Below are 26,846 nucleotides of genomic sequence, written 5' to 3'. Positions count from 1 at the left end.
ACGACTTTCAAAGTCCTGGAGAGGGCTGTTATCTGACTTTTATTATCTCAACTGTAAGTGAACTAATTACTTTTTCATCAGTTCACAGACTGCTCTGAAAGACATTTTGAATGCTGAGTGTTGTGTAATCTGCACATATTAGAGAATGATGCAATGTTAGAAAAAACACTATATACCTGAAAATAAAAATATGAGGATAATTTCTTTGCTGCTAATCTTCTAGTAATTATTCATAGTACACAACCAATTCACTATATCATATATTTTTTTTCGCTTCAGTGTCTCTTTAAGGCAGACCTCGTCTGCATGTTTGTTTAGGGTCTATGGCTAAACGTATTAGATACACAGGATCAGGGTGTCAGCCAGGCAACTTGCATTGTTTAAAAGGAAATAAATATGGCAGCCTCCATATCACTCTCAATTCTGGGTTTCCTTTAAGGGATTCATTGTAACGCAATCACCCAACACTTTGTGTTCTCCTGTAAAAGGTTAGGTCAGAAGTACCTCCGTTCAGAGATCTGTGTTCTGTGTTCCAAGATCTTGGACAGCAGCTAGGGAGCAGAGACGGGTCATTTTACTGCAGCTTTAATGTGAGTTTACAAAAATCAAGACACTGGCCGCGAGTGACTGCATGTATCTGGACCAGCACATGCCGCCAGACTGACGAGGTGCGTCACTTCTATCTAGTTATAATTCAATCATAGCAACAACAAATACATTATTGTATGGCATACAGTAAAATAAACAACATGTTTAAAACCAAAATCCCTTTTCAGTTGGAAGGCTGTAAAAGGTTCCATAATGTTCTTTTTAGAACCGTTCTAAAGCGAGGTTTTAGGTCCGTTCTAAAGCGACTAATTTCTGTTACAGACCTGTGTGCCGATGTTCATATTATTGAAAGTCAGAGCCCTTGAGTTCATAGCTCATAATGTTTTTTGTTCATTTATTTTTTTAAGAAATATGATTTTACAGTGTCGGCCATCTTGTACATCATGTGACTTGTGCTGCACAATCATAATCGTGTTCGGTTTCTGAGATCTTTGAAGTTGAAATAGTTCATAAGGTTGTAGTGAGAAGGCCTCCACATGTATGTGAAGGCTCAAAAGTCTTCAAGCTCCCGGTCAGTTCAAAATCAGGTCAAAGATTTCTTAAAATATTCCATTGCGTAAACTGTCTGAAAATCAAATTCTCCAGCAAAGTTCCTAGAAGAGCCCAGCACAGGTTGTCCAACCTTGTATGAGAGTTGGCCAAGATGGTTGCGTTTCTAGCTGCCATTATCTTCCTGTTCTCCAGTTCTTCTACTTAAGAACTCATCAACGTATATATCATACTGAAAAATAGTTAAAGGAGTATGTTAGAGACAGTCCAAATGACCTTCGATTTCAGGCTATGTTCAAACTGCTGTATAAAAATAAAGCTTAGCAAATTATTTTAAAGACTAAATGTGGCCATTAAAGCAGACCAGAACTCTTGCACAGCAAACAATGAAAAGTCTTTTTTCCACAATCCGCAAATAGTTGCTGAATAAATTCACTGCTGTGTGGTCTGTGTTTGGTAAAGGTCTGTACATTTTCCATTAATGCCCGATGGGAATCGGGACACAATCCCTTGAGCGACACAATCCATTGAGTGACACTGCAGGGCCGACGCATCTCTTGCTTGCAAGATAGTGCCGTGTTCTGCTCTATGCTGGGAGGCGGAACGATGAATGACATCATGCTGCGGGCGGGGTAAGTGGGGTGAACAATGCTAGGTGGATCGCTGGTTGAGCAGTGTGAGGGAGGGGGGCATCGGGGGCTGGCGTCAAGGCAGGGCCAAGGCCCCAGCCTCTGAGCGCCGACCTGTCTCCAGGCACCTGCCCCTCCTCTCCCCTTGCTATGACTCAACTCTCCAGGTTTCCTAGCTGTATCTCTGGGCTTCTTTCAGCACTTAGTTCCGCCTGTAGCTGCAGCCTGTCATTGGGTGCCTCACCGGTACTTGCTAAGGAGTCACATGACGAGAGACACCAGCTGCAGCCATAAGGACTGGACTCTAGGTGGATCTGAAGAGAAGAAGTTGGCGATGGAACCTGGAGAGGTGAGTGACACTGTTGTACTCATAGCTGGAGGGACATCAGGCTACCTATAGAGAAGGGGAATCTGGCTACCTTTGGGTGAATCTAGCTAACTACACTGGGGGGAGGGGGGGGGGGTATTTGGCTATGTAAACTGGGTGGGAGGCAAACTTTGGAATCAGCCTTTGGTCCTGCAAGACCTTGTCCCGGACGTGGCTGGCGTACACATGCTCAGTTGTCAGCAGAGGCTGCAGAGTTTCATCTGGCATGTGTATGGTCCTTTAGCCAGATCAAAGTATCCAGTTAGATGTTATCAGAGCTGTGAGCTCTGCCTGCTCTCTGCTCATAAGTAAGCACTGAGGCTTAACCCTTTCAGTAACATTTAGGGCCCATTCACAGTAGAGCATTTTTTCACGATTTCGGCAAAACGCTCAAACACTAGCGCTTTTTAAAAGCACTAGTGTAATAAAACCCTAACGCGTCGCATGCACCATTTTCAGGCGATTTCCCAGCGATCGCGGCAAAATCGCTGCAGTGTTCAGTGATTTTTCTGCGTGAAATCGCGGAAAAATCACTCCTGCAAAAACGCAAGTGTGAATGGGCCCTTACCACTGTTTTACTATTGTCAATACCGTTGTAATTTTTTTTCTTTTTTTCTTCGGCGCATAATTCACAATGGTATTTATCATTTAGACTTATATCGGCTGCACCCTGCGCCCATTTTTCCTGCAAACGAAAAAAAAAAGCTAAAAGAATATGTTTAGTCCAAAAAAGTCAGATGTGCTGCCTATAAAAATAAAACTACAGGAATGCAGAAAGCAAGGCTGAACTGACGAGCAACATATGAGGCCACAAACTTCTCCCACCCAAAAAAAATGCAGACTTACCAGTATAAGTAATAGAAGAAGGATAGCAGGTAAAATGCCAGTTTGCACCAGGCCTCTTTCTGGCAGTAGCTCAGGGTGGCGGCGCTCATAACCATAGGTGGGTCATACGCCAGGTCAGAGCTGTCGGCTGGACTATGGAAATACCTAAACACAGAAAAAGCCTATATATAAACTTAGATGACTGATAAGAGTCTGTAGAGCATAACATCCATCCTTAAAGAGAACCTGAAGCGACATATTGAAATCCTAATAGGACCCAGTGGCATGTCGTGTGCACAATGACAAGCCTCTGGGTCATTCTATCACCGCTGCCAGCCTCCCCTACGCTCTGGTGTGCCCCCTTAAAGAGGAACTCCAGTGAACATTTTACTGTTGGCAGGTGATGTAGCTGCTGCATGGTTTTTGGCAGTTGGAAACAGCTGTAAACAGCTATTTCCCACAATGCAACAAGGTTCACAGACAGGAAACTGCCAAAAGTTCGAACTTTTCTTGTGGGAGGGGTTACTTGTGGGAGGGGTTTCACCACAATATCAGTCATACAGCGCCCCCTGATGGTCTGTTTGTGAAAAGGAATAGATTTCTCATGTAAAAGGGGGTATCAGCTACTGATTGGGATAAAGTTCAATTTTTGGTCAGAGTTTCTCTTTAAAAGATCGCCAGGCTAGCGACAATCTGCTTGTCGCTAGCCTGCTTTGTTTATGTGAGGCTGTCAATCAGCCTCCTCCGCATCGCCCCCTCGATAACATGCTCCCCCCGCCGCTCTCCGCCTCTGTTAGCTTCCTCCAATAGGAAGACAAGCTGTGACCAAAGAGTACTTCCTGGGTCATGGCTTGGCTTCCTATTGGAGGAAGCTAGCCGAGGCGGACAGCGGCGGGGGGATCATGTTATCGACGGGGCGATGCGGAGGAGGCTGAGGCAGCAGTGCAGCCTCACTGTTCAAGATGCCCTTCTCAAATAAGTTTGGGGGTCCCAGCTCTGACTTGGAGAGGTGGAGAGAAACAGGGAAAGCCTCTGTGAAGAATTGCAAAATTTAAAATACTTTGTTTATACATGCTACCACTGACCGGGATTTTTTTTGCATGGTTGTCCTCCCGATTATTGGTATTTATATTAGGTTTTGGACTAGTCCAGATCTAAGTTCATGGGAGATTCTTAGGATTTGTCTTTATTTTCAAAAACTCTTGAACGGGAGGCTGGCCAGATCATTTCCAGAGAGCATCTTTTGTACAGAATAAAGGAAATGCTGAGAATCCTCTCTGAGTCTAGTCCAAAGTCAGATTCATACAACCTACTGTAAGTGACAGTAACATAGGAAAAAATAATGTACAGTGCATTTCCCCCAGAGTGCCTTTATATGTATTTGTAGACATATATTTTAAATTTTAGAATGTCCAATGATAGTGGGCTTTGCAAGGATCACATGATGAACGGTCAAATTTAAATCTATGTGCACCGGACACATACATACAAGATATACTGTACATTTGACCCAGGATAAAATACACAGTAAATTACTTTTTTCCTATGTAGCAGTCACTTACAGTAGGTACGGTACTATGCACCTGACAGCTATCAACCTTTTACTGACAAGTTTTGGACTAATCTATCTCCTCATGCGGGATTCTCAACTTTTCCTTCATTTTTAAAAGCACTCCCTGGATGGCAGTGACACAGTCCAACTACCAGATTAGTGGCATGTGAGTAGGCAGGCTGGTCGGCATCTTTATATAGGTCTTTGCCAGTAAGTTCTTTGGGAAAGTATAAAGGAATCTTTGAGGGTAGTAGTGGTTGGACTGTCCATCAGGGAACATGCTCACCTCTAAAAATCTAGAACACTAGTAGCATTAACAATAACTACCGTATATACTCGCAAGCAAGCCGACCCGCATGTAAGCCGACCCCCCAACTTTTACCTGAAAAAACAGGAAAAAAATGATTGACCCTCATATAAGCCAGGGGTAGGAAATGCTGGCCGCGTGATCCCCCCCAGTGTGTCCCGGTATAGCTAGCATAGTGCCCAGTATGGGTAGGCAGTGCCTCAGTATAGCTAGTAATGTGCCCAGTATAGCTAGTAAAGTGCCCAGTATAGCTAGTATAGTGCCCAGTATAGCTAGTATAGTTCCCAGTACAGCTAGTAAAGTGCCCAGTATAGCTAGTATAGTGCCCCAGTATAGCTAGTAAAGTGCCAAGTATAGATAGGTAGTGCTCAGTATAGCTAGAAAAGTGCCCAGTATAGCTAGTATAGTGCCCCAGTATAGCTAGTATAGTGCCCCAGTATAGCTAGTAAAGTGCCCCAGTATAGCTAGTAAAGTTCCCCAGTATAGCTAGTAAAGTGCCCAGTATAGCTAGTGTAGTGCCCAGTATAGCTAGTGTAGTGCCCAGTATAGCTAGTGTAGTGCCCAGTATAGCTAGTAAAGTGCCCCAGTATAGCTAGTATCGTGCCCAGTATGCTAGTATAGTGCCCCATTATAGCCTTTAGAGCTAGTATAGTGCCCAGCATGGCTAGTATAGTGCCCCAGTATGGCTAGTATAGTGCCCAGTATAGCGCCTAGCATGGCTAGTATAGTGCCCAGCATGGCTAGTATAGTGCCCCATTATAGCTAGTATAGTGCCCCAGTATAGCTAGTATAGTGCCCCATTATAGCTAGTATAGTGCCCAGCATGGCTAGTATAGTGCCCCATTATAGCTAGTATAGTGCCCCAGTATAGCTAGTATAGTGCCCCATTAGAGCTAGTATAGTGCCCAGCATGGCTAGTATAGTGCCCCATTAGAGCTAGTATAGTGCCCCATTATAGCCATTAGAGCTAGTATAGTGCCCCAGTATAGCTAGTATAGTGCCCCAGTATAGCTAGTATAGTGCCCCAGTATAGCTAGTATAGTGCCCCATTATAGCTAGTATAGTGCCTTGTATAGCTAGTATAGTGCCCAGTTTAGCCAGTATAGTGCCCCATTATAGCTAGTATAGTGCCCCGTATAGCTAGTATAGTGCCCCATTATAGGTAGTACAGTGCCCAGTATGTGTAGGTGAACTCCCCGCCCGCCCCCCGCCGCGGCCGCAGCTGCAATTAGCTTACCCGGCGGCTTCCTCTATTCCCGTCTCCGTGCAGGCATGTAAATATTTCACAGCAGCTCGCCCCACGGCGGCTGCTGTGTGATGAGGGAGGAAGCAGGAGATCGGCTTCCTGTAGCGGCGATGTGTATCGCCGTTACTATGGGAACCACTCTCCCTACAGCTTCCTCCCTCATCACACAGCAGCCGCCGTGGGGCGAGCTGCTGTGAAATATTTACATGCCTGCACGGAGACGGGAATAGTGGAAGCCGCCGGGTAAGCTAATTGCAGCGGCGGCCGCGGAGGGAGCGGACGGGGGAGGGGACCACGGACCACATCACTTGCAAGCAAGCCGACCCCCCCAACTTTTGTCCCACTTTTGGGGGGTCAAAAATTCGGCTTGCTTGCGAGTATATACGGTAGGTTGCAAAATTATGTGATTGAACGGGGAGACCTCATCGCTGGTGTAAGGGTTTAGTACACATTGCTATTGCATGCAATCCATTTTGCACAATTTTGCAACCTGATTGTTTTTAGGGCTTGTTCACACTAGAAGCGCTTTTAAAAAAATACCCAAAGTGAAATGTGACATGATGAGATAGACATGTGTATGTACAGTTCCAAGCACACTAATAACTATGCTGTGTTCCTTTTTTCTTTCTCTGCCTGAAAGAGTTAAATATCAGGTATGTAAGTGGCTGACTCAGTCCTGACTCAGACAGGAAGTGGCTACAGTGTGACCCTCACTGATAAGAAATTCCAACTATAAAACACTTTCCTGGCAGAAAATGGCTTCTGAGAGCAGGGAAGAGATAAAAAGGGTAAATGGTTCATAGATAGATAAGTTAAAAAGTAGGTTTAAACATAAAATAAAACTGTGGAATATCTTAAAAAGTCATTTTTAGGAGAACGAAGATAGATACAATCGACAGAACAACCCGTTGCTTCGGGTGTCCTTTAAGCGCTGGCGATTTTGAAAATCTCTTGCTAATGCAATGCTATGGGGGATTTTTACAAAACCACAAAGATCCAGTGTGAACACACACATAGGATAACATTAGAAAAAGCTCTTGTAGTGTGATCAAGCCCTTAAAATACTTAATAGTGTTCCAGCTTGATGTGAGAGTGTCATGAGTGAAGAGCGTTAATGATTGTTTATATGCAAATTTGACCACACCCCTCAGCACCTGCTATTCCATTTAAAGTCATGGTCCCTAAGCAGGTTGAGCATAGCCCCTCCTTCCTGGTAAACATACTCACCTCCATATATGATAAAACAGCAACGGTGCGTTTAGCCCCAGTGTTAACCATTCTTCAGCACACATGAACATTATGCAGAACAGGCTGTGAATAGAATATTCTGGAAGAACTAGCTGAAAAAAAGGAGACAAGAATTGCTGTTAACAGAAAGGAGACAATATCCAAAAACATATTTTTAGAGGGGGAAGTAGGGTGGTCCTACAAATGGCACCATTGGGCATAAAAGTTGTTAAAAGGACACTATCCTATTGGACAGGAGCATGTTAGCAAGTCTTAGAGAATGGTTGGAACAACGGGATGGATAAGACTATTACTGGAAAAGGGGGTGGGGGAGGGGTGTTACTGTACTGGAGCTGTGCGGGGACAAAATACTTACCTTGCGTCCGATACAGGGGTCCTTCTCCAGATCAGTGACTGTTGTTGTGGTCATGTTTGTTATGGGTGAAGAATCATAAATAACCCCTGGCAGATAGGCCATCAGGCTGTGGAGGCCACAGTGTACAGAGTAAAACGGGTGTGAACACTGTGGGCCCAATCAAAAGTTTTCTGAGATTTTTCTCGGGGTTTGCGAATTGCGTGAAGTTTCACATAGCCGTAATTAGGTCATTGCGCTCATCACTATGTGAAGGCGATTGACTGGTAGGATTGGTCAGCTTTGCTTGTCTCTGGGTGTGGTGGTTGGCTCTCCCTGTCTCCGCTTGTCGGAGCAGGTGGGGGAGTGGATAGCACTGCGCCCGTGGGGGCGCCTCCTTTGCCCGTCTGTCACCCCCACATGTCCTATCTATCTGCTATCATCTTATCAGAAGCCATTGTCTTTCTGAAAAGAAAAAAAAATCTTAATGTGGCCATCTTGTGAACAAATAGTAAAACTACATCTACATACATTTTTCGATACATACAACTCACATTATTACATTTAAAATTAACTGTTTATTTCCCACACCAGAAATTACCCAAATAAAATGTTTTAATGGAAAAAAAAATTACAATTAAAAAAACAAAATGTTAATAGTTACCTAAGGGTCTAAACGTTTTAAATATGCATGTGAAGGAGGTATATTGAGAACATTTTTTAAATTATAAGCTAGTAAATAGTGATGGACGCAAAACTGAAAAAATGCACCTTTATTTCCAAATAAAATATTGGCGCCATACATTGTGATAGGAACAAAATTTAAATGGTGTAATAACCAAGACAAATGGACAAATAAAATACATAGGTTTTAATTATGGTAGCATGTATTTTTTTAAAGCTATAATGGCTGAAAACTGAGAAATAATGATTTCTTTCCATTTTTTTTCTCAATATTCCTGTAAAAATGCATTTAGAAAAAAATAATTCTTAGCAAAATGTACCACCCAAAGAAAGCCTAATTGGTGGTAGAAAAAACAAGCTATAGATCAGTTCATTGTGATAATTAGTGATAAAGTTATTAGCGAATGAATGGGAGGTGAAAATTGCTCTGTTGAATAAGGTGAAAAGTTCCCGCGGGCTGAAATGGTTAATAAAGGCACCATCCAATAGGGTGCAAGAAAAGGAAATAGGCAATAGTAGAATATCAGTGAAATTACCAATTTCATATAGGACTGCATAGAGAAAAATATCCGTAATATTTACCAATATACTGATATTACTGATATTTTACTAGGACGCCCCCCTGGGGGTGTCTAATACTAAGACCCCCCCCCCCCCCTTCCTTGGTGGTGACTACCCCTAAGACTCCCTCTGGTGGTATCTAACCTTAAAGAAATACTGTAGGGGGTCGGGGGAAATTTAGTTGAACTTACCTGGGGCTTCTAATGGTCCCCCACAGACATCCTGTGTCCGCACAGCCACTCCCCGATGCTCCGGCCCCGCCTCCGGTTCACTTCTGGAATTTCAGACTTTAAAGTCTGAAAACCACTGCGCCTGCGTTGCCGTCTTCTCACTCCCGCTGATGGCACCAGGAGCGTACTGCGCAGGCCCAGTATGGTTTGTGTCTGTGCTGTAGGCTCCTGGTGACATCAGTGGGAGCGAGGACACGGCAACGCAGGCCCAGTGGTTTTCAGACTTTAAAGTCTGAAATTCCAGAAGTGAGGCGGGGCTGGAGCATCGGTGAGTGGCTGCACGGGCACAGGATGTTTGCGGGGGACCATTAGAAGCCCCAGATAAGTTCAACTAATTTTCCCCGACCCCCTACAGTATTCCTTTAACCTCCCCAATGCCTAACACTAAACACCTCCCGACGAAACCTAACATTAAAGATCACAACCAGGCCTAACTCTATCTGCTGGCATACTGTTGAATAAAGCACCCATTAAATTACCTGGCAGCACCGGGGCCCACTATTTTATTGGGTGCCTTTTTCAACAGGAACGTGTCTCACGCCCTTTTCAACTGTTCCAGCTGCACATTTAACGCAAGCCAAAAGAAAGTACAAAAGTATGAATCCGGCCTTGAGAGTTACCCTTATGGACCAGAGCAATTTTCACATTGCAGAGCTCTCCCCTTTCGCCAATAACTTTATCACTACTTATTGCAACAAAATGATCTATATCTTGTTTTTCTTGCCACCAATTAGGCTTTCTTAGGTACATTTTGCTAAGAATTATTTAATCCTTAATACATTTTAATGGGAATAATAAGAAAAAAAATGGAAGAAATTCATTATTTCTCAGTTTTTGGCCATTACAGTTTTAAAATTGAAATTGCTACTATGGATAAAACTCACACATTTTATTTTCCAATTTGTCCAGGCTATTACAACGCTTAAAGAGACTCCGTAACAAAAATTTCATCCGGTTTTCTTCCATCCTACAAGTTCCAAAATCTATTCTAATGTCCTCTGGCTTACTGCAGCACGTTCTACTATCACCATCTCTGTAATAAATCAACTTATCTTTCTCTTGTCAGACTTGTCGGCCTGTGTCTGGAATGCTGCCAAGTTCTTCAGTGTTGTAATTCTGTGATGCATCTCCCCCCTCCAGGCCCCTCTCTGCACACTGCCTGTGTGTTATTTAGATTAGTGCAGCTTCTCTCTGCTCTATTATCTTTTACAAGCTGGATAAATCCTCCTCTGAGCTGGCTGGGCTTTCACATACTGAGGAATTACATACAGGCAGAGCTGTCTGCACTCTGCAGGAAGAAACAGCCTGACACTTCAGTGGAAGATAGCTGCAGGGGGAAAGAAACACACAAGTGATCTCTTGAGATTAAAAAGGAAGGCTGTATACAGCCTGCTTGTGTATGGATGTATTTTCTATGTGTGGACATACTGTACATCAACCTACTTCCTGTTTTGGTGGCCATTTTGATTGTTTATAAACAAACTTTTTAAAACTGTTTTTAACCACTTTTAATGCGGCAGGGAGCAGCGAAATTGTGACAGAGGGTAATAGGAGATGTCCCCTAACTCACTGGTATGTTTACTTTTGTGTGATTTTAACAATACAGATTCTCTTTAAAGTATGTCCCTAGTACAATGTATGGCAATAATATTTTATTTATTTGGAAATAAAGGTGTATTTTTTCCAGCCCATATTTGCAGAAATAATAGTAATATAACCTGATGACATACATATTAAAGATGAGTCCCTAAGGGAACTCCTTATGTATTTTTTTATGTCACTTTTTTGTAATAGTGTTTTATTTTGTTAACTATAGTAGGTGAGGTAAGGGGTTAAATAATGGTGTATTTTATGTATTTTTTTTTAATTGTAAATGTATGTAGGTGTAATCTTACTATTTGGCCACTAGATTGCCCCCCCCCCCCCCCTTATCTTCCTGTGCGTACTGTTAGTACGACTCTAACAGGAGGTAATGAGTGTATGTTTTTGCCAGTGGTCATTGATCACAGGCACTTAGATCGGTAAATGGGAACTGTGTTCCCATTCACCGATCTGTGTACTAACAGGGGAAGACATGAACGCGCAGGAGCGCGCACCTCGGTGATCGCGGCGAGCTATATCTACGCCCCTGGAGCTAAGATGAAGTCTCTAAGGGCATAGAAATATTGTTGCATAACCAATAACAGGCAGGGGCCCCATGGTTTGTAGTTACGCCCCTGGCATCAGGCTTGGCACCAGAGGTCAGTGGAGTCTATATTTTACTCTTGGCAAAGAAAAGAATGGCTGCCTCCCTTGCGCAGTTCAGATAATCAGAGCACAGCAGCTGCACAATTGAAGTTCCTGGAAATTAGTTTACTCTTTCTCGCTCCGATCAACAAGATGAACTCATTTGTGACATACCATTACCTGCCCATTCATGTATGATGTATAAGACAAATCCTATATCCACTAATTAGATACAAAACAGTGACCTGCAAGTGGAGTGGATGACTGTGATACTCGGCGGATTAAATATTTAATAGTTCCGCATGCATTAGAAAGCATCCTCTCCTGATCAGATTAGAATAACCGCATCATAAACACCCGCCAGTGGCTGACCTTTCCCTCGTCATATTTTCTGCATGTTTAAGCCATTAGCGCAGTTAAGTCCCTCCTGACATTTAAGAATTGCTAGTATAGAGTTTGCATTAGCTGCTGGGCTGCCCTAACATAGTCCTAAGAGAAAGAGTGTAGATTTTTAAAGGACAACTTTAATAAGAGGGATATGGAGGCTGCCATATTTATTTCCTTTTAAACAATACCAGTTGCCTGGCTGCTCGGCTGGTGGGACACTTCACAATGCAAAACTTGTTCCAATTTGATTGACACAAAAATACAAAAGATAGTGCTTATATAAAACTTTTCTTTATAGATTCAATCTTCATTGACTGTATAAATAATCTGGCTTGACGAAATTGAACAATTATATAGTTTGCCTAAGATAGAGGTGCTCCCTGCTTGCAAATCGCTAGTATTGAGACACTTTTGTTATTTGATCTGAGGAAGCGGACTGCGATCTGCGAAACGCGTTATCATTCAAGTGTCTGGTTTCTATTAAAAATGTTATTACTTTTTTTGGGGCTACCCCCTTCTTTTAGAGGTAAGCCTATTTATGTATGTTTTATCCAGCTTACATTATCCATTCCACACATCACATCTTGGGGCTCCTCCTCCCTCCCAGTAATAATTATATAATTGCTCAATTTCGTCAGGCCAGATTATATATACAGTCAATCTCATAAAGGTGTTTTTTTTCATACCTCTTTGTTGCTTATGAAAACTGAATCTATGAAGAAACGTTTTATAGAAGCACTATCTTTTGTATTTTTGTGTCAATAAAAGTGGAACAAGTTTTGTATTGTAAAGAGTGTGCCGTGGTACCTTAATTAAAACTCCAGGTCCTTCTAAAAGATACAAATGTTATTAAGGGGTGTAGTGGATCACCCTACTGAGGACTGTCTTTTTTGCCCTTTCTATTAAAAGGAGCTATCCCATTATACTGTTTTTTTTTGTTTTGTTTTTTTTAAAAAGACCCTGGTCCTCCCTCCCGAGCCTCTTTAGCCCCTTGTCCTCCATGCAGGCTGTGAAAGCCAGAATGCAGAGCCCCGGCCATGTGGGGCTTCACACCGTGAGCTATACCAGCCAGCATGGTCCACTGCATGGACAAGGGGCTCTTCCCCACCTACGGTGCCCGAGGAGGAGGTGGGGGCCGACAAGGCCGGAGAAAGGGGGGGGTTCATGGTGGCATCTGGGAGTTCCCTTTAAGAAGGGGACCCTCAGATGTCAGCCCCCTCCTCTAGGTGAAATGAGTGTAGAGATACAAAGTACCCCTTACCCATCTCCACAAAGGGTTAAATTGAAATAAAAACGCAACCACGACAAATGTCCTTTAATGTTCTTAATTAACCATGAATACTTACATACCTTAAAAAAAAAGTTCCCACGCCAATATCCTCGGCAAAGTCCCACGCCAATATCCTCTGGTTACCTTGATTGAAGATCTCCGCTGGCCGCCGCCACACGCAGCTCCCCTGCGCAGCTCTTAGCTGTACTAAGTATAGATGAGAGCCTCGTCCCTCCTGACGCTCCACCACCGGCTACCGCTGTCCTCCCCGCCCCCCACTAGAGTGCTCATGGGTGTGGGCAGTTGGTTAGGACAGCGAGAGCCAGGGTTGGAGTGTCCACATGGGATGGAGCTCTCAGCTATACTAACATAGCTGAGAGCAAAAGCATCTTTAAAGGGAACCAGAGATCCTGTAAAGAAAATAAGTTATACATACCTGAGGCTTCCTCCAGACCCATACACGCTGATCGATCCCAACCCGCCATCCAGCGCTGCCTGCAACTACGAGAACCAACTCCTGTCAGTGACGTCATCGGAGCCGGGCTACGCAGGAGAAGTGCGCCCTCTACGTATCTCTCCATACACTGCTGCAGAGATACGCAAAGAGCGCACCTCTGCTACGCTAGACTGGCTCTGACTGGCAGCAGAGCGGGATCCCGATTCTCATAGCTGCGAGCAGCGCTAGATGGCAGCGTGGGATCGATCAGCGCGTATGGGGCTGGAGGAAGCCCCAGGTATGTATAACTTCTTTTCTTTACAGGATCTCTGGTTCTCTTTAACTTTCCCCCCAAGGCTCCCCATTGGTTCATTAACAGAAGGGGTGGAGTTATGACATCAATCCCCCAGCACCCTTTGCACCTATGGTTAGGAAAGAAAAAAAATGTCAGGGCCTAATTTCACACTGGGGGCGGGCATTTCAAGACCATATGTGGAATACGGACCCTGGGGTTGAGAAAATCACACTTATTATGTGTGATTTTATATATCTTGTCAACTCATTAGGTTTAAAGCAAACCGTAATTTATAATTTAGGTACGGTACTCTTTAACTTATCTGTATGTTTTTCGGATGTGGGAAAAAACTGGAGTGCCTGGAGGAAACCCCTGCAGACATAAGGATAAGGAAAACAAACTCTGTGCCGATAGTGCTGACCACTACGCCACCATGCTGCCCACTTTTACCTCCGTTATCCTTTAACAAATGAATCAGCCTTATTGTTTTGTTCTGCCTGCTGTGGAGACAGCATGCGTTGTGTATATATATATATACACAGTGGGTTGCAAAAGTATTCAGCCCCCTTGAAGTTTTCCACATTTTGTCATATTACTGCCACAAACATGAATCAATTTTATTGGAATTCCACATGAAAGACCAGTACAAAGTGGTGTACACATGAGAAGTGGAACAAAAATCATACATGATTCCAAACATTTTTTTACAAATAAATAACTGCAAAGTGGTGTGTGCATAATTATTCGGCCCCCTTTGATTTGAGTGCAGTCAGTTGCCTATAGACATTGCCTGATGAGTGCTAATGACTAAATAGAGTGCACCTGTGTGTAATCTAATGTCAGTACAAATACAGCTGCTCTGTGAGGGCCTCAGAGGCTGTCTAAGAGAATATTGGGAGCATCAACACTGTGAAGTCCAAATAACTCACAAAACAGGTCAGGGATCACGTTATTGAAAAATTTAAAGCAGGCTTAGGCTACAAAAAGATTTCCAAAGCCTTGAACATCCCACGGAGCACTGTTCAAGCGATCATTCAGAAATGGAAGGAGTATGGCACAACTGTAAACCAACCAAGACAAGGCCATCCACCTAAACTCACAGGCCGAACAAGGAGAGCGCTGATCAGAAATGCAGTCAAGAGGCCCATGGTGACTCTGGACGAGCTGCAGAGATCTACAGCTCAGGTGGGAGACTCTGTCCATAGGACAACTATTAGTCATGCACTGTACAAAGTTGGCCTTTATGGAAGAGTGGCAAGAAGAAAGACATTGTTAACAGAAAGCATAAGAAGTCCCGTTTGCAGTTTGCCACAAGCCATGTGGGGGACACAGCAACCATGTGGAAGAAGGTGCTCTGGTCAGATGAGACCAAAATGGAACTTTTTGGCCAAAATGCAAAACGCTATGTGTGGCGGAAAACTAACACTGCACATCACTCTGAACACACCATCCCCACTGTCAAATATGGTGGTGGCAGCATCCTGCTCGGGGGTGCATCTCTTCAGCAGGGACAGGGAAGCTGGTCAGAGTTGATGGGAAGATGGATGGAGCCAAATACAGGGCAAACTTGGAAGAAAAACTCTTGGAGACTGCAAAAGACTTGAGACTGGGGCGGAGGTTCACCTTCCAGCAGGACAACGACCCTAAACATAAAGCCAGGGCAACAATGGAATGGTTTAAAACATAACATATCTATGTGTTAGAATGGCCCAGTCAAAGTCCAGATCTAAATCCAATCGAGAATCTGTGGCAAGATCTGAAAACTGCTGTTCACAAACGCTGTCCATCTAATCTGACTGAGCTGGAGCTGTTTTGCAAAGAAGAATGGGCAAGGATTTCAGTCTCTAGATGTACAAAGCTGGTAGAGACATACCCTAAAAGACTGACAGCTGTAATTGCAGCAAAAGGTGGTTCTACAAAGTATTGACTCAGGGGGCCGAATAATTACGCACACCCCACTTTGCAGTTATTTATTTGTAAAAAATGTTTGGAATCATGTATGATTTTCCATCCACTTCTCACATGTACACCACTTTGTATTGGTCTTTCACGTGGAATTCCAATAAAATTGATGCATGTTTGTGGCAGTAATGTGACAAAATGTGGAAAACTTCAAGGGGGCCGAATACTTTTGCAACCCACTGTATATATATATATATATATATATATATATATATATATATATATATATATATATATATATATATATATAGTTTGTGAAGACTGTACTATTTTTCAGCATTCCGGTTCTGTCTAATATTTAGGACATCACAGGGGCTGTAAAATCCTCCATTTCTCCGAATCAGCGGTTAGGCCGGAGATCCAGGCTTCTTATCACCGCCACTCCTCCTCAGCGACGTTGCGCTTAATCTATGTTGACTCATCAACTTTTCGAGGTGACCGCGGCAGAACGTGAGATTTCTCTAATGCGGCCATCTTACAAGAGCGGCTTAAAACTTCACAAAAATATTTTCCTGTCAGGAACGTGAAGTAATTAATTATAGGCCAGAATGTTGAACATCCCTGTTTCTCCATGCCTGTGGCTTTGATCATCACTTTAGTAAATTAGTCTTGCTCCTTTGAAGTGTCTTTTTTGTAATATTTATGTGCTGAGATCAGCAGAATGCATTGAAGTTAAGGAATCACTCCAGGTCAGGGTAGAGCATGTAAAATGGAAAAAAAAAATGTTTTAACTGTCCATGAGACAATTATAACCACAGCTGGCTTCTGTATAAAAAAATACCGTCTCTGTTGCATTTTTTCGCATACCATTGCCAACAGTCGACGTGAGAAATCATCAGTGGAAAACCGTGACCATTTTCTGTGGACTCAAGTGTGATCCCTGGCTTAAAGAAAATCCGAGGTGGATTTTCGGGGGGGCAGATGGGACACAGAGCCATGTTCTCTGCCTAATGACATGGCTCGGTGTCCCCCATCCACCACTCTCTGCCTCCCACCGCAAGATTTGTCGCTAACTCGGAGGTAAATAGAGGGGAGGGGAATCCCCTGTTTAAAACGCCCTACATGGTTTCCTGAGCTGCCATTGGGCTCTCTCCCCTGGCCGCGCCTCCTGCCGCTCCCCCACCTCCCTGCAGGCTATGAGAGACAACACAGTCTCTCAGTGCAGCGCTGTGACCCAGGGGTGACGCAAGTGAAAGTGGGCTATTGCGGCCCACAGAAGCGGTGTTTTTTGCGGCTGCCTGATCCGCTCAGCCCTGCCGATCAGGTAGCCTACTTTTTTTAATTTGTTGAGCCCACTTCGGGCACTCTTTAAAGAACACCTGAAGTGAGACTATAGGTCCCAATTGTCCCTTTTTTGGAGGAACTGTCTCTCTTTAGGAACCAAAACCCTCTGACCCTCTTTCTACCTGATTTGTCCTTCTATAATGTACTCATGTACAGATCAATGTAAATATGTGTATTTTTCTGCTGAAAAATGTGTTTAATTGACTCTAAACTTTGTTCTCAGACTCTACTTTGATATATTTCTCAAAGGAAAACCATACCTCCCAACTTTTTGAGATGAGAAAGAGGGACACTTAGGCTACACCCCTGATCACGCTCTTATCACAACCCTAGTCACGCATGTCATAAAGATTACATAAGAAAAATATGTTGTTTTATAATTCAAACCACACTGGTCTTTTCCATCCTGGTTCATTTTCCATCATATTAACATTTTGAAATTAGTAATATATCAATTTAAAGGATGGGAATAAAGCTTAGAGTCAAACACATTGTTTAGTAAAGAAATATATATATTTACATAGAAAGAGGGACAAAGTCCTGAAAGAGGGACAAATGAGGAGGAAGGAGGGACAGAGGGACAGGGCTCCCAAAGAGGGACTGTCCCTCCAAAAGAGTTGTGAGCTATGGGAAAACTAATAATAATAAAAAGGACCAGTGTGTGATTGATAAAACTATGTAAACTATGTGTGTGATTGATAAAACTATGTCTTACTAACTCATCATGGTAGGCATGATTAGGGGTGTAACAGGAGTGTGATTAGGGGGCCGGGGTGTCGGAAATCTGGGTGGGGCCGCGCTCCTCTCCAAGCATAAGCATGGCCGTACTATGCCAGTACACTGGGGCCTGCACAGTAAGCAACTCCATGCTACTGTGCATGCGCAGCAGTGCTTGTGCCAGAAAAGGAGCGTGGCTTAGGTAAATATTTGATTTTTCACTTGAACTTTGGGTTGAGTTTGTTGTAGGCTAGTTTCAGAGATAATGTGGTGGGATCGTCCTGCAGCAGGATAGTCCAGGGCAGGACGATCGCACCGCATTGCCGTGGCAGAGTGCGCCGACAGGTTAATGTGCATAGCTCTGCTCCACCAATGGTCAAGTGCTCCCTGCTTGACACGAAGTAGGTCACTGTATTTCCCCGATCAACGCAAGTGCGCCATGCAAATGCCATGGACTGCCTTGCAAATGCCTGCAGCACAGGACTGCTTGTACCGTGCAGAAACACACTGCAGAGTTTGTGTCGCCCGAGCGTCATCGTGAGCACTCAGTCCCATCGCGTTGCACCATGGGTAGTGTGGACTAGAGATGGCTCGAACCTCCGATTTTTGGTTCGCAAACCGCGAACAGGCGGGAGTGGAGAGTGCCCACAGGTGGACTGTGCCTACGCCGATCTCAGGAATTACCGGTCCAACTAGGCAAGGATCCATGCGGCCTGGCAAGACGGTGAGAGACCGATCAGTCTGAAGTGGGCTGGAGGAAGCCCTGTATACCTTCTTCTTTTTATTCGTCTCAGGTACACTTTAAGGAAACTAACAGTAATGGATCAATTGGGCCTGCCTGTTTTCATACAATACGATCTGAATAATCCGATCGGAATATGGTCGTTCACTAAAAATGATACTGTTAATGGGCACCTATAGATTTGCACATTTGTGTTATTACAAGTTGTGTACATTCTTTACCAGACCAACACCTGTTGCATTTTTTCTGGAAATGTGAAAATGCGCTTTAACGTTAATGTTTGCAGCCAAAAAACGCCTAGACAATGCACACAAAACTGAAAAGTGCAAAGTGTTCATGTGAATGGTTTTGGCGGGAAACAGCCCCTTTTGTTTCATCGTGACATGCTGGACTTTATGCCTTCAGAACTCATGCCTTCGAAAATAACCTCAGCGATGTGATCATGGCGACTAACGCATTCCTATCTCAGTACGATTCTCCTTTAAAGGCATCAGTAACGGTGACAGTGACACAATTATCCAGTTAACACGAGGCGTTATGTTAATATCCCATTACAAGCACGCAGTATAATTAATTCTGCCTAGTTGGTGGCGAATGTTTTATTCATGGATATATATTTGTAGAACTACTGGAACGGAAAGTGTCTTTCACGAGTTGCCCACAAAATGCGTTGGTGTGTTTGACAGACCATTAATATTTAACGCACCGTGAAGGAAGAGCAGGTGCATGCGGCAGGTAATCCGGGGCTTGCAGGGACGAATGAGATTGCGACAATGTTGACAAGTAAAATAGCCTCGTCACGACAGCCGTGCAGCCTGCAGGCTCATAGCCAGGAACCAGTTAACAAGTAGTTATACCAAATTTCTACAGTGAATGAAATCGTAGCAGAATTCAGGAACCTGTGAACTCCAATCCCAAAAATGATTGCACACATGGGGGCTTGATTTACTAAGACAAATCTTATAAGGAGTGTTAACACGGATAAGGTGTTTTATCTCGGATAAGGCATGCTATTTGTCTTAGTGAATCAAGCCCATGGAATCAGTTGAAAAGGGCTTCACTGTTATTTCTGCAAATCTCGGCTACAAGGTGGTGAAAAGGACGCCCGAGTTTTCATTTCGGCTACAAGGTTTTCAATTTGGCTACAAAAGGGCGCCCCTTTGTAGCCCATATTTTTGATTCTGCTACAAGGTTTTTGATTCTGCTACAAAAGGGCTCCTTTTATAGCTGAGATTTTTGATTCGGAGGTGAGGGTGGGTTAGGATTAGGCATTACAAGCGGGGAGGTCTTAGGATTAGGTACCACCAGGGGGGTCTTATACGGGATCCACCAGATCGACTCCAGCTGCGTTCCCGCCGCGTCTCCGCTCATCTGTGCGGATTGATTCCTGCTCATCCCCACCGGCGGTCCTCATCAGCCGCTCGATTCCCTGCCATTGTCCGCCGGCGGGAATCGAGCGTGCGCGGGTCGAGCGGCATGATCCGGCCAGCTGAATATTATCAGCTGGCCGGATCAGCTGCTCGATACACGGTACAGAAACGTACCCCAGCATTAGGGTTAGGCAGCACCAGGGGGGTCTTAGGGTTAGGCACCACCAGGGGGGTCTTAGGGTTAGGCACCACCAGGGGGGTTCTTAGGGTTAGGCACCACCAGGAGGGTCTTAGGGTTAGGCACCACCAGGAGGGTCTTAGGGTTAGGCACCACCAGGAGGGTCTTAGGGTTAGGCACCACCAGGGGGGGCTTAGGGTTAGGCACCACCAGGAGGGTCTTAGGGTTAGGCACCACCAGGGGAGTCTAAGGATTAGGCACCAATTTCAGCTTCACTGGGTGCCCTTTGTAGATGATTTTGGAATTTCGACTATACCAGGCGCCCTTTGTAGCCGAATTTTTCTTTTTCCTTCTATAGCAGGCGCCCTTTTTAAATGTATGCGCACACATACCTGGATTTTACATAAGGCACTGTAGACACGTGCCTACAGGCGCCTTATGTGGGAGAGGTGCCCCCCTCTGACTACTGATTTCAGGAGCTTACAGTCTAATCCCTGCCCCATATCACTGACTTAAGGCATTTATACCCTAATCCTGGTCTTATGTCACTTAGATTGTATGAGACAGTGGTAGAGTATAAGATTCTAAGGACAGTTAGTGACATAATTCTGGGGATACACGGTACGTTTCTGTACCTACCGTGTATCGACCAGCTGATCCACCCAGCTGATAATATTCAGCTGGCCCGATCATGCCGCTCGCCCCTCGCCCGCTCGATTCCCGCAGGTGGACAATGGCAGGGAATCGAGCGGCTGATAAGGACCACCGGCGCGGACGAGCGGGGACGCAGCTGGAGTCGATCCGGCGGCTAATCGACCCTTCTATGCCCAGCATAAGGCAGGGATTTGAGTATAGAATCATTTTACTTGGCCTGTGTTCAGAGGTGGAGTTTAGAGCTCCAGAACGGCTGTGCCTACAGGCCCCTGAGTTATAAATCCGGCACTGCCTGTAGTTTGGATAGTTGTTGCTGTTTTCACTAGAAATTTCTATGGGAGTAACGCATCTGCCCCGGGCTATGTGTCTAGCGCCCACCTGCCCATGATGCCAGGGGAAACCTGTGAATCAGCTGGCATTGTGGCTGGAGCGGCATCTCGCCCAGCTCCCTCCCTGCAACTGCCGCTTTTCTTACCTTCTTGGCTTCCACCTCCTCTATAACAGTCCTCGGTCCCCTCGCTAGCCGCTACACTTCAGATCAGTGCAACCCGTTGCGCCACTGTGACAGGAGAGCGGCTCCTGTAACAGGCTCAGCGGATATACAGGAAGTACTTAACAAATGGGAAGCTACAATCTGTGGACAGTTCCCAAATATATTGTTAAAGGATACCAGAGCCGAAGAAAATAGGAGAAATAGGGGGAGGTGGCATGTATGGTGAGCCATCCTGATGCCTACTGCTCCCCCCGCTCTCCTTTCTGCCCCTCGGATGCTGCCAATTGTCCTCTGGCACCCCCTTCGAGTCGGCGAAGTCGGGCATCACTGTGACTGCGCTGATGCGCAATGGGGGTCAGAGGCTCTCCATTGCCGACGTTTTGTATATGTTCTGAAATGCGCCTCCATAATGGTCTTGGGTACTGGGAGAAAAACACAGAGACAACGGGAGCCCAAATGGTGCAGTACGTCACAAGTGGTGGAGTATATAGAAAGAAATGTTCAACGAGGGAATACTCACACTCACGCACGAGGGTCAACCGACCACTTCGGGCACGTGGAGTATCTTATACCTGACTCCACTCAGGTATATCAGCAATCCTGGAGTTGCTTGCTAGAGGAAAATCACATGCACTCTGACACCCGTGGGGTGGTTGGATTCCACCTTGGGTCAGGTATATGGAACTCCCCTCACGGAGCAAAGGGGGGAGGGGGGGGGAGTGAGGCACAGAAGAGGGTAAAGAGGCGCGCAATATATATAAAATACTCTAAAAACACAAAAAATATAGAAAATTGAGGTGGCTTATTGGGTAAGGGTAGGGTATATGTCCTCTTCTCTACTCTCATATATCGACAATAAGAACACCCTCTACATGTATATGTCCCCAGCACGATGCAATGCCGTCTAGGGTTGACACTCCCAAAATGACTCTGAACAAAAATGTCACAAAGAGATCTTAGGTAAGTATGTTTCTGAAACTAAGCCTTGACCTCCTCTACTGTATATGCTCTTCATTAGAGTGACCATATTTTTGTGGGTCCAACCTGGGACGGGGGAGGGGGCGTGGGGGGGGGGGGCGAAAAGTGGGAAGGAGTGAGGAGCACGCAGCGGCGAAGACTGGGGGAGGGGGGCGTATGGGCGGAGCTAACGTAATGATGTAACAGCGAGGCATAAGAAAGCAGTGTTTACGCCATGATGTGGACAAACGAGACTTTGTATCATGGGTGTGCAGAAACTGTGTGATGCTAATAGTATACCGTAACCACAAAGCAGCAAACATAGCCATCTATGACCATTAAATAATAAATGCAGTAACAGTTACCCCGGACACCAGAAAATAAACGCAATAGGCAACATGTCAGTATAAAATAAATGCAATGCGGGCAAACATGTCAGTACAAAATAAACGCAATGCGGGCAACATGTCAGTACAAAATAAACGCACTGCGGGCAAACATTTCACCAGAAAAGAAACGCACTGCGGCCAAACATTTCACCAGAAAAGAAACGCACTGCGGGCAAACATTTCACCAGAAAAGAAACGCACTGCGGCCAAACATTTCACCAGAAAAGAAACGCAATGCGGGCAAACATTTCGCCAGAAAAGAAACGCACTGCGGGCAAACATTTCACCAGAAAAGAAACGCACTGCGGCCAAACATTTCACCAGAAAAGAAACGCAATGCGGCAAACATTTCGCCAGAAAAGAAACGCACTGCGGGCAAACATTTCGCCAGAAAAGAAACGCACTGCAGGCAAACATTTCGCCAGAAAAGAAACAATGCGGGCAAACAATAACATTTCACTAGAAAAGAAACAATGCGGGCAAACATTTCACCAGAAAAGAAACAATGCGGGCAAACATTTCACCAGAAAAGAAACAATGCGGGCAAACATTTCACCTGGAAAAGAAACAATGCGGGCAAACATTTCACCAGAAAAGAAACAATGCGGGCAAACATTTCACCTGGAAAAGAAACAATGCGGGCAAACATTTCACCAGAAAAGAAACAATGCGGGCAAACATTTCACCTGGAAAAGAAACAATGCGGGCAAACATTTCACCTGGAAAAGAAACAATGCGGGCAAACATTTCACCTGGAAAAGAAACAATGCGGGCAAACATTTCACCTGGAAAAGAAACAATGCGGGCAAACATTTCACCTGGAAAAGAAACAATGCGGGCAAACATTTCACCTGGAAAAGAAAGCATTTACTCACCTGGCAGAAGTCTCCGGCCTCTGGCGCGCTGCTCCGTCCCGGGACCGTCTTCCTCCTCCTGCTCTTCTCTCCCGCGCTGACAGGGCTACGGCAAGATGGCGCCCGAAGCCCTGTACTAGTGACACAAATAGGTCTCCAGTACAGGGCTCCGGCAGCCATCTTGCCGTAGCCCTGCTCGCCTGCCGGTGTCGGAAACAGACACCGGAAGAGGAGGCTGGAGCGGGGCTGCGGGCAATGAACTGGCACGGCGTCTATAGACGCTGCTGCCAGTTCATTGAGGAGAGAGTGGCCAGAGTCCCGAGGCCGGGACGTCCCGCTGCTGAAAGCGGGACGTTTCCCGGGACCTCATTAAGCCTGGGACAGCGGACCCCGAATCCGGGACGTGTCCCGGGCAATCCGGGACGTCTGGTCACTCTATCTTCATAGAACAACAAGAAAGGAGCTAAACTGCAATCAAAACAAAGAGAAGGCTGCAGTCAGCAAGAAAAGAGACGGACTGCAATATAGGGTCAGTTCACACTTATTTAAAAAGCATATCCGTTTCCGGATCAAAACTGGAGCCACGGTTACCAATGTTTAAAATGGCGTCCGTCTTCACACACTTTAAAAAACGAATCCGAGGGATCCGCTTTCAAGAACTGAACGGAGAGTCCGGATTTGCAGGTTTTTCAAGGACCCCGGATACACGGAGGGGTAGTGGAAGGCTACACAAAAACAGATCCCCCTCTACACAGAGAACTTTTGCACACAAAACAGAGACAAAAATAGATTGCTTACTGCCTGCTCCTCCCCTCAACAGCATCTCTTATCCAATAGAAACACACATGGGGAAAGGACATACGTTTTGTACTGGAAATGTATGCTACAAAAGGACAACATTTTGAAAAACTGATCAGTTTAAGGTGAAAGCAAAAATAAAAACTTATAATCTAATGAATTGTGTGTGTATTACAGCCAAACTAGTGGCAGCATTAGTAGCAACTAAATTATTCTAATGTTGTTTCCAGTATAGGAAGCGTTAAGTAACCTCAGTTATCTATGCAAAAGAGCTTCTCTCAGCTCTCCAATCAAACATTAGTCTGCTACAGTGCTGTTTTCTAGAGCACTTATACATCAAAGTAACAGTCAGAGACAGATTTAGATAAGATTTTACTGTAGGGAAGTGCAAAGGGTCATTAGCTCTGCTTGTTTTATGGTTTAACCTCCTTAGCAATAATCACTAAACCAGCTCGATGTGGAAAAAACAAGCCAGGAGCGGTAATCCCGAGCTGAACTCATGGTACCCGCCGGAGGTCTATGCAGAGTAATGCGCGCAGCGGGCGTTTTTCACTTACCTCTCGGAGGATCCCAACGTCGGCCACCATTCTTCTTCCTCTCCTCCGAGGCTTTGTTTCCCCCTGGTGAGATCGCCGCCTGTCGTCGTGACAACAGCCGGCAATCCCACTATAGGGTTACAGCGCCACCCGGAAGACGGAGGGAGAACTGCAGCGCTGGATCCCAGGGAAGTGAGAGAGTCCTGAGCTGCTGGAGATCTCCTTAGCAGCATGAATTTTTCCAGGTTTTAGGGTCTAAAAACATGCAAAAGGATTGTACCACTTTTAGACCTTAAAATACGGAATTAATCATACCGCCAAGGGGGTTAAAATACAGTGTGGCTTGTAATTGCAAAAAATAAATTATGCAATGTTATATAAAAAAAAAAAAAGCTGTATATCTGAAAATAAAAAAAATAGATTATTTTCTTTGCTACTAATGTTCTATTAATTATCAGCACCACACATACAATTCATTATATCATAAGTTTTTTCTGATTCAGTGTCACTTTAAAGGGGAACTGAAGAGAGAGCTATATGGAGGCTGTCATGTTTATTTCCTTTTAAGCAATACCAGTTGCCTGGCAGCCCTGCTTGTCTATTTCTCTGCAGTAGTATCTGAATGAAACCAGAAACAAGCATGCAGCTAGTCTTGTCAGATCAGACTTTAAAGTCTGAACCACTGAAACACCTGATCTGCTGAATGCTTGTTCAGGGGCTATGGTTAATAGTGTTAGAGGCAGAGGATCAGCAGGGCTGCCAGGCAACTGGTATTGCTTAAAAGGAAATAAACATGACAGCCTCCATATACCTCTCTCTTCAGTTCCCCTTTAAAGCAGGATTGTCACCTTACAAATCAAATTTCAACAGCAACTGGTCTGAGTGTATTAAGTGATAACGATGCTAATCCTGCATTCAAAACTTTCAATACTCTTTCTACTGTTATGGTTTGGAGATATCACATACCTTAGGAGGACTGGTCCTTTAATTGCCATTGCCAAACAGTTGCATGCTGGGGGTCTTTTTATCTATAATATATTCCTCCTCTTCCCTTTATTTTCCCCTCCCTCTAATGACATAAGACAGTGCACTTCCTAGTATAGACCTTAAGCTAAGTACTCACGGGGGAACAATTGTAGCTGTCGCTGCACACGGGAGCGTGTGCGCGACAGTTCGGCGACAGCTCGTCGCTAAGTCCCTCTGCATCCACACTGCAGCAGAGGGATTAGCGATGCGGCGGAAGCTGTCGCCGAGGTTCCTCCCCCCCGCCGGAAGCTCCGTGTGCCGTGTGTGGGTAGCTGTCGCTAGCCCGCATACACATGCGGGACTAGCGACAGTTCCGGCGAAGTTGCGGCGATGGCTGTAGCCGGCGATTGAACATGTCAATCGCCTGGCGACAGCTCCGACGGGCGACGGTTCGGGGCGCGCGCGTCATACACACGGGCGAACCGTTGCCGCAACACGCGCGTGCCACGTGGTTGCGGCGACGGCCGTCCCCCGTGAGTATGAGCCATTAGTGTTTGAAGACTCTGGGAGGAGGGCGGGTAACAAATACACAATTAGCAAGAGGAGAAAAAAAAAGAGTGAGGGAGGAATGATTTCAGGAGGTCAAAGGTAACCAATATGTAAACTGTCTAGAATAGGATTCTCTGCTTTTCCTTTATAATATTCACAGGAATCATTACTTAGATAGCACAATACATCTGTTATGTAAGTAGAACTAGTATTTATCTACTTATATTTGTGTTTTTTTATTTCTAGGTCAGCATGGGTGTCACTTGAACTTTAAAGAGGACCTGAACTCTTGCACAGGACAGAAGGAAACAGAGAGAAATGCACACTGTATGTATTTAGAGCTTGTAGCCTGTCTAATTCTCTCTTATCTGTGACTTATCACATGTTGTAATTTGATCTCTTAGCTGTGTCCGCTGAGTGTGACAGCAGAGCAGCTGATTTGTAAACACAGGATGTTAACAATATGTCTGCTTCCATTAAAGCAGGAAGTAGACACACAGCAGAATTATTGCAGGATTAGTATCAGCTGTAACAAATATTTTTTTCTTTAAAGGTTATTATGCTGTTGCTTATTTTTCAGAGCAGAGAGGAAGTTCTGAGTTCAGGTTCCGCTTTGAAGATGAAATATAATTGTGATGCCGACGTGGTCACTACTCAGCGTTTTCTATAATTGGCCGGATCCTCGTTACAGTAACAAGGCAGAAA

General features: G+C 44.8%; 1 protein-coding gene across 1 annotated transcript in view; it reads right to left on the bottom strand.

The window, feature by feature from the left end:
- Positions 1 to 571: 571 nt before the first annotated feature.
- The window catches only part of CNIH3 (cornichon family AMPA receptor auxiliary protein 3), a 125,087-nt gene continuing 98,812 nt past the window's right edge, over positions 572 to 26,846 (bottom strand). The window contains exons 4-6 of the mRNA XM_068232853.1: positions 7,252 to 7,364; positions 2,941 to 3,084; positions 572 to 1,330 (exon numbers count right to left, since the gene is read on the bottom strand). Coding sequence (XP_068088954.1) covers positions 1,303 to 1,330; positions 2,941 to 3,084; positions 7,252 to 7,364 — 285 coding nt within the window. The 3' untranslated portion in view covers positions 572 to 1,302. The remainder of the gene's footprint in view (positions 1,331 to 2,940; positions 3,085 to 7,251; positions 7,365 to 26,846) is intronic.

Source organism: Hyperolius riggenbachi, chromosome 4, assembly GCF_040937935.1.
Source record: "Hyperolius riggenbachi isolate aHypRig1 chromosome 4, aHypRig1.pri, whole genome shotgun sequence".
Lineage (NCBI taxonomy): Eukaryota > Metazoa > Chordata > Amphibia > Anura > Hyperoliidae > Hyperolius > Hyperolius riggenbachi.
Note: the sequence above shows the minus strand (reverse complement) of the source record. Positions and strands in the feature narration are given on the sequence as shown.